General features: G+C 37.8%; 2 protein-coding genes and 2 long non-coding RNA genes across 6 annotated transcripts; 2 read left to right on the top strand and 2 right to left on the bottom strand.

Annotated features, from left to right (window-relative positions):
* Positions 1–345: 345 nt before the first annotated feature.
* Positions 346–4,532, top strand: LOC104218274 (rust resistance kinase Lr10-like). Its single transcript, XM_009768727.2, has 4 exons — positions 346–1,069; positions 1,786–1,860; positions 2,709–3,784; positions 4,455–4,532. Exons 1-4 carry the CDS (start codon positions 346–348, stop codon positions 4,521–4,523), a joined length of 1,944 nt encoding a protein of 647 aa, XP_009767029.1. The 3' UTR covers positions 4,524–4,532.
* Positions 954–2,695, bottom strand: LOC104218273 (uncharacterized). The gene is made up of 3 exons (XR_708956.2): positions 1,769–2,695; positions 1,285–1,462; positions 954–1,036 (listed from the first exon to the last, which is right to left on the bottom strand). It is a non-coding gene; the product is annotated as an uncharacterized lncRNA (long non-coding RNA).
* A 59-nt stretch (positions 4,533–4,591) lies between the features above and the next one.
* Positions 4,592–7,074, bottom strand: LOC104218275 (uncharacterized). The gene is made up of 3 exons (XR_708957.2): positions 6,888–7,074; positions 6,517–6,689; positions 4,592–4,674 (listed from the first exon to the last, which is right to left on the bottom strand). It is a non-coding gene; the product is annotated as an uncharacterized lncRNA (long non-coding RNA).
* Positions 7,075–8,197: 1,123 nt separating this feature from the next.
* On the top strand, positions 8,198–11,579 carry LOC104218276 (rust resistance kinase Lr10-like). Of its 3 annotated transcripts, none has more exons than XM_009768728.2 (3): positions 8,198–9,238; positions 10,131–10,205; positions 10,409–11,579. In XM_009768728.2, exons 1-3 carry the CDS (start codon positions 8,491–8,493, stop codon positions 11,563–11,565), a joined length of 1,980 nt encoding a protein of 659 aa, XP_009767030.1. In that variant the 5' UTR covers positions 8,198–8,490; the 3' UTR covers positions 11,566–11,579. The 3 variants fall into 3 exon arrangements, with proteins under 3 accessions (XP_009767030.1, XP_070016563.1, XP_009767031.1); XM_070160462.1 differs by having other exon boundaries at positions 8,199–9,088; XM_009768729.2 differs by having other exon boundaries at positions 8,199–9,217.
* Positions 11,580–14,164: the final 2,585 nt, after the last annotated feature.

The following is a 14,164-nucleotide window of genomic DNA, read 5'->3' as shown; positions in this document are numbered from 1 at the left end:
ATTCCACGGGAAAATCAAGTCGATAACTACTCCTTCATCCCAGTTAGCTTGTCTTGTTTGCGACGAAGGAATATCTTAAAATGAAGTCGTCCCAGAAATATCAAGTCAGCCTCTTCACTAGGCTTGACAATGAAGTCTAATTATTGATGGAAGACTTCCAAGTCTTTCCAGTGAAAAGTAAGTAATTTGAAAATTCCGTAACAGCACATAATATACGTTTCTGCCAACTTTTCCAAAGACACTGTACTTTTAAACACAAGTGTAGTTAACAACTGAGTTCATATCTAGTCTTCCTCTTCTTGAGATAGGAAACTGTTAATTGTTTGATCAGTAGGAGGATTCTATATGGATATCACTTCATTTGTAAGCTTCCTTCTATCTCTTCTTCTGATCTTAGTTCAGGCAAATGGCAGAAACGATTCTAGTTGTCCAAAGTCCTTTTCTTGTGGGAATCTTACTGACCTGAGCTTTCCTTTCTCTCTTTCCACACAACCTGATTGTGGAATAATCCCTCTATCTGGTTGTGATGCTAAACCTCATCCCAGAATCCAACTGTTTCCTGGAGGAGATTGGTACTATGCTTTAGAGAAGCAATATTCATCAATTTGGCTTGGGGACGCGAAGTTTCAAACGACATTGAATCAACACAAGTGCCAGGCTTTTAACAAAGATTTCTTCCTTCCAATCTCTCCTTCTGTTTCTTTCCCAATACTTAATACTTACAACTTCTTCAAATGCAACAATTCCAATAATAATACCCCGAACATTACCCAGAAGAAGAACAATCATTTTGCTGGTTATAAAATGTACAATGGCTGTAAAGGCTTCAGCATATACTACAAGCTTCCCGGAGATGATAATGTTAAAGACATTCCAGCAGACAATCTTCCTACCAACTGTTCACTTATCAGATTGCCATTTCGCTCTGTATCGGGAGATGGTGATTTGTTTGACTTGTTAGGTCCCGAAATTCAAGTAGAATGGAAACTCTCTGAGGACTGTAACCGATGCCACTATGGTGGAGGTCAATGCCAGACTGATACAACCAACAAATTTTATTGTCAGGATGGTAAGACATTTCCATATAATACACTCCATTCTCAAATTAAAACATTTCTTAAGGCACTTTCTTATTCCATATCACAAATCCATAATATGTCATAAGTAGATAACATTATTCCATGTTTTTAAATAGTAGAAATAACACAGAAAATGTTCTAAGTCATGGGACTTGATATAGTCTGGTGAGCTGGAGCAAAAATTGACAAACCTCAGCTAGCTTACCTCATCTGCATTAGGATTCAATATGACTTTTGTTTTATAATTTTATTTGCTTCTTCCTGTGTCGGTATCTTTTCACCTTAGTTCAGGCCGCAGAATGGAATCTATTTGTCCAAAACAATTTCACCAAGTAATGTGCTGCTTGTAAAATTGTGCTGAAGCTGAGGCTTTTAATTATAACCTGCATGGGCACCCTAAGATTCAGCCACTTTTTGGAATGTATTTCAAGGCTACAAATTATCTCCCTCTTGAACAGTTCTAAGAAGATCAATGGTTTTTTAACTTTTTTCTGTTTATGAAATCTACAACAGGTGTAAAGGCTTCAACATTTACTACTATTATCTGGAATTCGCCATAACTGAAATAATTGACGATTTAAACTATCTAGTCGTGTGAACTAAAAGGAAACAACTAAAAAGAGAAGAGAAGGCAAGAGAAAGAAAACAAAACGATCCTTAACCAGAGGTGTTATTATTGTGAAACTTACAAGTGGTTGTCTTGCAGATCTCAGCATTCTGACAACAACAGGAACATCAAAAACAGGCCACCGTCGGAGAATCTGGCTCATACTAATCACAGGTACCTCATCTTCTTTTTTCTTCTCTGTAGCTGCCAAGAAAATTTCCTTACCTTCTTTCCCTTCGCTCTTTCGAACTTCTTATTCCTTTTCGAACATCCCATGCTTGCTTGGAGGTTGTCGCATTTGCAACCTTCTCGAACATCTTGTCATCCAAACCTTGATGGATGAGAGTGAGTGCCTTTTGATCTTTCTTATTTGTGGCATCTTCCGCTTCATCAACTCCAGACTCTACCGGTTCCCAAACATCATAGGCACCAAGCAAGGCCTTCATTCGAATACACCAATTCCCATAGTTCTCTTTTGTGAGCATAGGAACTTGGAATGGTGTTCCATTAGTGTTTGTCATCTTTTCTCCAAGTTTGGTTGTCTCTCAACACACCGGCTCTGATACCAAATGTTAGAAATTTTTGGGAGAGCAAGACAACTAAACAAACACTCAAAACTCACTATTAGAGAGGTGGAGGAAAGGATGATTTCTATTCAACTTCACTTGCCCCAAATGGCTAGTATACATGGGTATTTGTAGTAGAACTCCTACATGTATCTAGACTAAACTTCATGTGTACATATTAATTAAGTCCACACATGTACACACTAGTCCATACATACCTACACTAGTTCACACAAGTTCACACAAATTCACACATGTCCACACCTCACTCTTTTCTAACTATATGTATGAAAACATTAAATTAATGTAAACAAATCTAAATAAATGTGGACAAATGGAAACAAGTTTTTTACTATTTTAAAAATAACCCAAAGAGTGCTGTAGGAGTCCTGTGGCTGTACTTTCAGAGTGAATTTATATTCTCTGATGGTGCATGGCTTCATTTTTTCTTCACAGGTGCAGTTTTGTTGACTGTTGCACTGTTGGTTTTACTCTTCTGCTTCAGAGAAAAGATTGTATGGTACAAGTACATCAGGTTTTGGGAATCTAATGCTGAGGATCACAAAAATATTGAAGCGTTTTTAAAGAACTATGGGTCATATACTCCAAAGAGATACAGCTATTCAGAGGTCAAAAGAATCACCAGTGGCTTCAAAAACAAACTAGGTCAAGGAGGATGTGGTTCTGTATACAAAGGGAGTCTGCATAATGGAAGTCACGTAGCTGTGAAGGTCCTGAATAGGCTAAAAGACAGTGGTGAAGAATTCATTAACGAGGTGGCAATTATTAGCAGGACATCACATGTTAACATCGTGAACCTTGTGGGATTTTGTTTCGAGGGTCGCAAGAGAGCACTCATTTATGAATTCATGTCAAATGGATCTCTTGAAAAGTTTATCTATGAGGAAAGATCCGACGGGGTTCGCCAATTGGGCTGGCCAATATTGTATAAAATTGCACTAGGCATTGCTCGAGGATTGGAGTACTTGCATCGTGGTTGTAATACTCGGATTTTGCATTTTGATATAAAGCCTCACAACATCCTGCTTGATGACGATTTTTGTCCTAAGATTTCTGACTTTGGTCTTGCCAAACTTTGTATGAAAAAGGAGAGCATTGTGTCAATGTTAGGTGCACGAGGGACTATGGGTTATATCGCTCCAGAAATTGTTTGCAGAAACTTGGGAGGTGTCTCTCACAAATCTGACGTCTATAGCTACGGAATGATGGTCCTAGAGATGGTTGGAGGAAGAAAAAATATTGATGCTGAAGTTGACCGTACAAGTGAAATCTACTTTCCACACTGGCTCTATCGACGAATTGAACTAGACGAAGAGCTTCAGTTAATTGGAATAATGAATGAAGAGGAGAAAGAATGTGCAAGAAAGATGGTGATGGTGAGTTTATGGTGCATACAAACTGATCCCTCGAATCGACCATCTATGACTAAGGCTGTAGAAATGTTAGAAGGGAACCTAGAGCTTTTGCAGATTCCTCCCAAGCCTTACTCATATTCTCCCTCAAGATCAGAGGTAGATTCATCAATAGTAGAATTGACCTAGTCTTTGTTTGTTGATCTTTATTTTTTGTAAGGAGGAACCCGCAACTGCTACAGTCTCTGCCACAACCTCTACCCTTTGGGTGAGCACTTTATATAAACCCCCTGTGCACGAGCCTGCAAACTACATAGGGGATGTAAGCCACACTAGGCAAGCCTTGTGCGATAGGCTCAACCCAGAAGGCATTGAGGGGAGACCGATCCCTGAACCAACTGGGCATCCCCGAATGGATATTTGTTTGTTGATCTGTCAGTTGTTTTTTGTTTAGTCTTATATTGTTGTGAACTTTTAGCAAAGGCTGGTACTATTGCCCCTATTTTTCTTCGACTGTTCAATTTATTACTCCCTCTATCCCGTTGTATGAGACACTTTCGTTTTTTAGTCTATCCCAATAAGAATGACACCTTTTAATATCTAGTACTTATTTAGTACTCTCTGCATTCCTATTTATGTGATGTTGTTTGACTGGGCATTGGGTTTAAGAAAGAAATTGGGATGCATGGAGTATTTTCTTCATGCATTTCTCCTTGAAGATGTTGGCAGGTCTAGCATCCGATATACTCAGATGTCCTCAAGTGTAGGAAGCTGCAAATTCATGTCTTTTTAATGACTGATCGCTAAAGGATAAGTTATTTGTCTCCAGGAATTCAAGAACTGTCGCATAGAAGATCAGAGTGTACATTCTCCTTATATGAATTTAAGGAGAATGTAATAGATAACAAGGATGTGATGAGGACCATTTATCACTTTCAGGAAGTAAAAGATCTGCGCAGGCTGGTCGGTAAACTTGCCTGTCAGGTCGCGCAACTTCCAACCGCTTATTAGGATATGCCTTCAGAATCTGCTCCTAAATCTCTTCCTAACTGCAAGAAATAACAGAGAAAGTGGAGAACAAATTAGATATTTATCTTTGGGTGGCAGATCCTGAGCCGAGGATCTATTGGAAACAGTCTCTCTATCTTCACAAGGTAGGGATAATCGGGTAAGGTCTGTGTACACACTACCCTCCCAAAACCCCATGGTGTGGGATAATACTGGGTATGTTGTTGTTGTTGTTGTATCTTTGGGTGGCAGAGTAGTATTAATAAATAGTGTTTGCATTCTTTGCCAACTTATGGATGTCTGTATTTCCTATTCCAGCTAAGGTGACTAAAACCTTATACAGAATTAGAAGAACATTTCTGTGGAAAGGAAATAAAGATAAAAGAGCCTTTCACTTAGCTAACTCATGCATCATTGCCAAGTATGTCAACAATTTTCTCATAATTCTTTCTCATATCTGACTCATATCTTAGTTAAGGTGATTTACTAACATTGGCATCGGAGCAGGAAGGGGAGCATTGGCGTAACTGGTAAAGTTGCTGCCTTGTGACCATGGTTCGAGGCGTGGAAACAGCCTCTTGCAAAAATGCAGGGTAAGGCTACAAACAATGGACCCTTGTGGTCCGGCCCTTCCCAGTACCCGCACATAGCAGCAGCTCAATGCACCGGGCTGCCCTTTTTTTGGCATCAGAGCATACTATATGTCAGCCAATAATTTGAGTAGGTTCCATCAAATGAAGAACTGTGATAGAGACATGAAATGTACACAAAGAGGATTTATTTTGTACTTACGGATAGTGAAGGAAAATATGCTTGGGATCTCAATTGGTACTGCAGCTAATATAGTCTCAGACTTCAGTTCTTGCTGTTGCATGTTATTGCATTGTATGTCAAGAATGAGAAAGTGTGAGAGAGATAAATACATATAGGGCAGCCCGATGCACTACGCTCATGCTATGCATGGTTATGTGGAAGGTTAGATTCTACTTTTAGAGAGCGCTACCTAGTTGAAAGGCTTTATACATCTGCCATTTGTAGAGGCGGATGTAGTGTTTTGTTGGCAGGTTCAACTAAACCCATAACTTTCGATGCAAAGTAAAATTTTGTATGTATAAATTCATTAAAATTGCAAAAATAGTAGATATGAATCCATAACTTTAAAACTAATGGGTTCAATGCTAAAAATCTTAAAAGTTGAACCCATAGGATTTGAATCCTTGATCCTCCTCTGGCCATTTGTACGTCAATGCATTTCTTTAGGCAAAGTCATGTTATTGCCTCTTTCCGGGTGATATGATGATGGCCCAAAACAATCAAATGCAGTCCGGTGCACTAAGCTCCCATTATGTGGGGGTCCACGGGAGGCCGGACCACAAGGGTCTATTGTGCATCCTTATCTTACATTTCTGCAAGAGGCTATTTCTACGGCTCAAACACGTAACCTCCTGATCACATGGCAGCAACTTTACAGTTATGCCAAGGCTCCCCTTAAAACAATCAAAAGGAGTGAATTCCAGATATAGCTTTGAGGTATTTCCTGACTGACTCTGGTCTCTGTTGGATGAGTAATACTCTTTTAAGTTCACCATAACTAGGTCAACCTTAGCTAAATCTACCATCCACACACCAAGAGTGTCCATTAAACTTGTCTCAAGAAACTATCATCTTCCATATATATGTGTAGTGTGATCATGTTACAACATAACAAAGCTCAAACAACAACAACAATCCACTAGGATCCCACTAGTGGAGTCTGGGAGGGTAGAGTGTACACAGACCTTACCCCTTATCCTGGAGAGATAGAGAGGCTGTTTTCGGGAGACCCTCGGCTCAGAGACAATAGATCCGTAATAACAAAGCTCAAACAGAAAGGAAATGCTCACGTTTGATCAACTGATATGATCACGCACATTATCTTGCATACTGAAACATACAGAGGTGATATAGGACAGGTGGTAGCTGGTTGCGCTGCTCGATTTTGTACTGTATTCAATTGAAGCTCCAAGAATCAAGTACTCCAGTTGTCCCATTTGTTTGATTCTTTGCATTTTCAGAGCTAATATTAAATAATTATATTAAATTTAAATTAAAAAATAAAAATTCAACAAATATACTACAAGTTAGTCAATGTGTCATATCAAAAGAGAAAAGACTACCAGAAAGGGAAATATAACCATCATTTTGGATCAAAGAAAATATATTTTTATGGGTTGAATTTAAGCTATTGCTATAATGACTTCTACTTCCAACTTACATAGAAGTTCCTGATTTGGAAAATTCACTCAAAGTGTTTTGAATGCTTTTTTCTCTTAGTCTTGCCTTCTGAAAAATCCACTAACAACATTTTAGGTCAAATATATGGAAAAAGAATGAAGTCCTTAGACGCTGCCCATCACCTAAGAAAGATGGGTAAATGCAGAAAATAATTGGAAATTGCTAAGTCTTGCATTGGTTGAGGAAATGGGTTGTGGTGTTCACCTCGATTTACTATTTGTATCTGTTATTATGTTATTATATAAATAAAGATATCTTGTATTAATTATAATTAAATTAAGAATTTGAATTCTAATTACTAATTAATACTTAGAAATTAGATAGTATTTAGTAGGTAAATTAACACCCCAGGTCGTGAAAGAATCGTTGTATGTCGGCTCCGCTGTCATCAGGTCTCCAACTTCCTTGACGGCACTGGGCAGGCGTCAGCCCCCGTACATGGTCGTAATATCTTCACATGGTATTAGAGTCAGACTCGTTGATCCCTATTGTTGTGTTTGTCAATGTCAGGCCACCGTTACTCACGCATTAAGTCCTGAGTGTGTGGGGGAGACTTTTGCAATGTCAAGTCTGAGTTGTACAATTCTTGATCATCCATTTCTTTACCAGGATTTACTCTTTCTACTAGCTCTTCAATGATTCAATTGCCTATGGTGTCAGGTTGTTACGAAGATTCTTCTTATCTTACTCTCTGGTGGGAAGCTTTCAGTCCCTTATCCCTCATTCAAACCGGGGTATGTGAGTAAGAGCAAATGTTAAATTCATTGCAAATTAAGGACTCTGAAGGGGGAGCCTTGGGTGACCGGTAAAGTTGTTGTCATGTGACCAGGAGATCACGTGTTCGAGCCGTGGAAACAGCCTCTTGCAGAAATACAGGATAAGACTATGTACAATAGAACCTTGTGGTCCGGCCCTTCCCGACCCCGTGCATAGCGGGAGCTTAGTGCACCGGGGTTGCCCTTTACCCAAATTAAGAACTCTGAATCTTGGGCATTAACCTTTATGTAGGTGACATTCTCTGTTTTGTACAGTATCCAATTGAAGTTCCAAGAATCAAGACCCTCCTTCATCCCAATTAGCTTGTAACTTAATTTATTGAGTCTGATTAGCTATAAAAGGGCAACCCGGTGCACTAAGCTCCCGCTATACGTGAGTTCCGGGGAGAGGTCAGACCACAAGGGTCTATTGTACGCAGTCTTACCCAGCATTTCTGCAAAAGGCTGTTTCCACAGCTTGAATCCGGGACCTCCTGATCACATGGCAACAACTTTACCTGTTACTCCAAGGCTCCCTTATTAGCTATATAAGTTGCAATTTATCTTACATTAAGTAAAAGGAATATCAAAACAGTCTCTTCATAAGACTTGACAATGAAGACTAATTATTGCTGCAAGACTTTAAGTCTTCCCATTAACAAGAAGGTGCTTTGAAAATTCACCTCACATCACTTAATATACATTTATCACAATTTCTCCAACTCCACTAACAACTAAAAGCAGTGAACAACTGAGTTCATATCTTGTCTTCATTTTCTTGAGGTGGGAATTTGTTTGTTTGATCAGTGGCTAGTGGGAGGATTTACTATGACTTTCACTTCTTTTGTAAGCTTTATTCTGATCTGTTACTTAGTTCAGACAAAAAGTAGAAGTGATTCATCTTGTCCAAAGTCATTTTCATGTGGAAATCTTACTGAACTGAGCTTTCCATTCACTCTTTCCACACAATCTGACTGTGGATTTCTGTCCATATCTGGTTGTGATGCTAAACCATTTCCAAGAATCCAACTGCTTCCTGGAGGAGATTGGTATTATGCTTTAGGAAAGCCGTATAATTATACAGTTTGGCTTCGGGACACCAAATTTGAAGCAACATTGAGGCAACACGAATGCCAGGTTTTCGACGAAAATTTCTCCCTTACAAACTCTCCTTATATTTCTTTCAATATACTTAACCTTCACAACTTCTTCAAATGCAACAAGAGTAGTAATAATACCTTAAACGTTACGCTGAAGAGGAAAGATCATTTTACTGGTTATGAATTGTACGACGGATGTGATGCCTTCAGCATATATTACAAGCTTCATGGAGATGATGATGATGATGATCGCGACATTTCAGCAGGCAATCTTACTGCTGCTTGTTCACTTGTCAGATTGCCAATTGTATCAGTATCAAATAATGGTAATGTTTTCACAATGTTAAGTCCTGAATTTCAAGTAGAATGGAAACTGTCTGATGAGTGTTATGGCTGTCACTATAGTGGAGGTCAATGCCAGACTGATATTACCAACAAATTTCTTTGTCACACAGGTAGACATCTCCATTTTCAAGGTCAAGTTAACATTTCTTAAGGCCTTTTTCTGTTCCATATAAACAAATCCATAATATGTCATAACACTATCCCTGTATTAGGAAGGTGTGGAGGTCGAAGATTAGGATAGTAGGTTAGATAGTCTAGATTATTTATATCGGTAGTGTTAGTACGTACTCTCGTATTTGGTTGGCAGTAGGATTATTTGAATACTTGTCGTTTCTTTTTTTGTGCATTTCGATCATCTTACAATCTTGTTATATATGCTGCTTTTACATGGTTTTTCGGTATTGTCCCGTTTTGTTTTCTTGTTATTATTGGGGTACCTATGCTTGCCTGAGCCGAGGGTGGAAACAATCTCTCTACCTCCATAAGGTAGGGGTAAGGTCTGCGTACACACTACCCTCCCCAGACCTCATTACAAGAGAGGTCTGGGGAGGGTAGTGTGTACGCAGACCTTACTCCTATCTTTAAAAAGGCAGAGAGGTTATTTCCGGTGGACTATCGGCTTAGGAATGATAAAAGGAAGGGCAACAACAAGCAAACCAATTAGAAAACCGAAACGAAAATACAAAACTAACACTAGGTAATGCAATCAAGCGAAAGCAACAACAAGTAATAACAGAAGTCAAGGAGTACGAAAATATACAAATGACACTAATGTACTAAAGCTACTGTTACAAACAAGGACAAGCTCGGCTACCTATACAAAGCCATATACCAAAAGAGTAGAGAACCTACATCGAAATATGATTCAATGCTTCAACCACTGTATTTGGATCAAACATACTTCCAGACTTCAAACTATCTCTTTTCCTATTAAATGCTCATTCTCTTTCGATCATTAATTGACTTTTCGCTTAACCAGACAGAAGTTTAATAATCTGAAACTCACAAGTGTTAGTATTGCAGATGTTAGCAACAAAACAGCAGCAGGTACATCAAAAAGGGGTCATCTCCGGACACCCTGGTTCATTGTAGCCACAGGTAACTCGTCTTCTTTTTTCTTCTCTCGAAGAGTGACCGCGACATTTTCTCAGAGACCTTTTTCTCCCTTTCTCCCTTTTGCTGTTTTGAATCTTTTTTCTTTTGAACATGTCTATAACACAGACTATTTCCCAAAGAGTGCTTAAGGAGTTTATGAATGAACCTATATTATCTTATGGTCATGAGTTCATTTTTGTCCACAGGTACATTCTTCTCTTGTATTGGACTGTTGGTTTTACTCTTCTACTTCAGGGAAAAGATTTTGTGGTACAAATACCTAAGATTTTGGGATTCTAATGCTGAGGATCACCGAAATATTGAAGCATTTCTAATGAATTATGGGTCATATGCTCCAAAAAGATACAGCTATTCAGAAGTCAAAAGAATCACCAGTTACTTCAAAAACAAATTAGGCCAAGGAGGATGTGGTAATGTATACAAAGGAAGATTGCATAATGGGAAGCATGTGGCAGTGAAGCTTGCAAATCGAAAAGGCACTAGTGGTGAAGAATTCATTAACGAGGTTGCAAGTATTAGCAAGACATCACATGTTAACATCGTGAGCCTTGTGGGATTTTGTTTTGAGGGTCGCAGAAGAGCTCTCATTTATGACTTCATGCCAAATGGATCTCTTGAAAAGTTTATCTATGAGGAAAGATCCAACAGAGTTCGCCAATTGAGTTGGCCAATATTATACAAAATTGCACGAGGCATTGCTCGTGGATTGGAGTACTTGCATCGTGGTTGTACCACTCGGATTTTGCATTTTGATATAAAGCCTCACAACATCCTACTTGATGACGATTTTTGTCCTAAGATTTCTGACTTTGGTCTAGCCAAACTTTGCATGAAAAAGGAGAGTGTCGTGTCAATGTTAGGTGCACGAGGGACTATTGGTTATATAGCTCCAGAAATTGTTTGCAGAAACTTGGGAGGTGTCTCTCATAAGTCTGATGTCTATAGCTACGGAATGATGGTCCTAGAGATGGTTGGAGGAAGAAAAAATGTTGATGTTGAAGTTGACCGTACAAGTGAAATCTACTTCCCACATTGGCTCTATCGGCGAATTGAACTAGACGAAGAGCTCCAACTAATCGGGATAATGAATGATTCGGAGAAAGAATGTGCAAGAAAGATGGTGTTAGTGAGTTTATGGTGCATACAGACTGATCCCTCGAATCGACCATCGATGAGCAAAGTTGTGGAAATGTTAGAAGGAAACCAAGACTACTCTTTGCAAATACCTCCCAAGCCTTACCTATATCCTGCCTCAAGATCAGAGGTAAAGTCATCAGTAGTAGTAGAACCGGCCCAATCTTTATTTGTTGATATGTCAGCTAATATTTTGTATGAAATTTAAGTAAAAGTTGATAGTGTCTTTGACTTTGATGTACAATATGTCCTGTTGTTTATGTACTTTGATTCAATACCAGCTTGATGCTGTTTATAACTAAAAACTTCAACTTTCAAATAAAAACTTAAGCTTTTAGATGAGAAAATCACATGATTCTACAAATCGTTAGTCGTTCTAAATTACATAGTTATGTAGTACCCTATGGAAATACTTTGACGATTTAGGATCATCTCATGCAAATGATGTAAAGTCTACTGCATAGTGCCATTAAGAAGATCTAAGAACTGATTGATCAAGAAGCAAGTCTTCACAGATCACAAAATTATAAGGACAATTCAACCCCCTCCCTAGAATAATTAATAGGGCAAATATCACTTTTAACCCGCGGTCGAAACTATTTACATCTGGTAGCCAAAAAATTGTGTGTATATATATACACACACGCACATATATATATATATATACATATACATATATATATATACATATACATATATATATATATACATATATATATATATATATATATAAACATAAATTTTCGGCTATTATTTTGAGAGCAGCTATACAATGCCATTTTTCCTAATAAATAAATATGAAAAGGACAACTAGGTGATTTGTTTTCATCTACTAAGTCTTGGTGAATAGAGTTACCCGATACTTGTGCCGACCGGAAGTAACAGATACCTGATGGAATAATCGAGGTGTGCACAAGCAGGCCACGACACCACTGTTATAAAAAAAAAAAAAGGACAAAATATTCTATTTGGATGAATTCATCTGCAATTTGTAGCAGAGATAGTGTTCACAATGGCTATGATCCCCTTTTCGACTTTCATTGATCTTTGTTAGGAGTTGTTATCTAGGACTTCCAATTTTAGTTCTCTTCCAATGTAAGATCATCATGCTAAACAGAAAATAAAGGGTAGTTTACCTTGAAACCAGCTGTGAAGTTTCAGACTTTCGAGCTAGTTAAATGTAAGAAGATATTTAGTTAATTGATTGTCTTTACTCGAGATGCTAAGATATAACACATGAGATTGGTGGATAAAATTGGGAAGTGTTATGAAATACATATTATATGGATGTCCACTAATCAAATATAACTCCTATTACTGTTCTCCATTATGTAGATGATCCCCCTACTTTTTACGATTATAGTTGTAACTCCCACACCTCCGTAACTTACTCATGATCTTCCCCCATATTTTCAATAGTTAATATCATGTTCATGACATCCATTTGTATTACCTCAATGTCATTCCTATAAATATAGGGTTTGGGCATTACATTTTACACACTTGGAAAACACTTGAATACATGTAAGAAATAAGAATCTCTTATCTCTTTCTCCTTACATTCTTATCTATTTTCTTGTTTTATATTGTTACTTTAAGCTAAGTTTCTTAACATGAAATTTTATTGTCCTGTATTTTTAAATCAAACACTATATTATAGAAATCCTTCAAAAATACCCTTATGAGGCATAATTTTATTTTTCTTGCAATAATTTAATATGGAAAATATATCTCATAAGGAGTGTAAGTATAGAATTATTATAGTATATGGGGGTATAAGATTTTTATTTTAAAATACAAAGGATATTAAAAAATTAAATCAAATTACAAGGGTATTTAGTGTAATTAACCTTCTTTTCTATTTATATGGGTCTTTTGATTTGGTGTTATTTGACTAAATTGGTGATTAGGGATTGTATGTGTTTGGTATTTGGAAGCTTTATTTCAAATTTGAGATCATTTGGACCAGATTTTTGTGTGATTTGATCGAAATTGAAGTTGCAAATTTAAAAAATATTTTATTAAAATAACCCAAGAAAGTATATCAATCAAATAGACGTCAAAACAACTTGGAGTAAACATAGTTTCAACTCTACCAACCCGATATAAAAATCCCTGAAGAGAAAAACTATGACAATTGGATAGACTTTGATGAACAACTTAATAGGTAGAGTTAATAATAAAATCAACTCTACCAATTCGGTAGAAAAATCCTGAAGAGCAAAAGTATGACAATTGGGTGGACTTCGATGAACAACTTAAGCCGGTAAATCCTTGAAGAGTTGTGTGTGGGTTTGGGGTTATTTTTTGAATACCATCAATTTTTGTCACGACTCGAATTTTCCACCGTCGGGACCGTGATGGCGCCTAACATCACACTCGTTAGGCAAGCCAACGTTAGAATGTTAATCACCTTTTTTCTTTACATTTTTTAAAGTTAAAATTAATAAAGCTAAATCAAACAGAAATAAACGCGGAAGTATATATTAAACTGGTTATCTATATACTAATAACAACTCCGAAACTGTTACCACCCAGAAACTGGTGTCACAATCCACGAACATATTAAGAATATCTACAAGTATTAGTCTAGAAGAAAAGTACATCCGTCTCGAAAGAAGATAAAACATGAAAGTAGAGACATAGGAGGGGACGCCAGGGCCTGCGGACGCCTGCGGGACTACCTTGGGTCTCCTAGGTGAATGCTTGCGACGGACCTCTCGATCATCCACAACCAGCTCCAAAATCTGCACAGAAAGTGCAGAGTGCGGTATCAGTACAACCAACCCCATGTACTGGTAAGTGTC

The sequence above is a fragment of the Nicotiana sylvestris genome, chromosome 10 (assembly GCF_000393655.2).
Source record: "Nicotiana sylvestris chromosome 10, ASM39365v2, whole genome shotgun sequence".
Taxonomy (NCBI): domain Eukaryota; kingdom Viridiplantae; phylum Streptophyta; class Magnoliopsida; order Solanales; family Solanaceae; genus Nicotiana; species Nicotiana sylvestris.
This window is presented reverse-complemented; position numbering and strand designations above follow the sequence as displayed.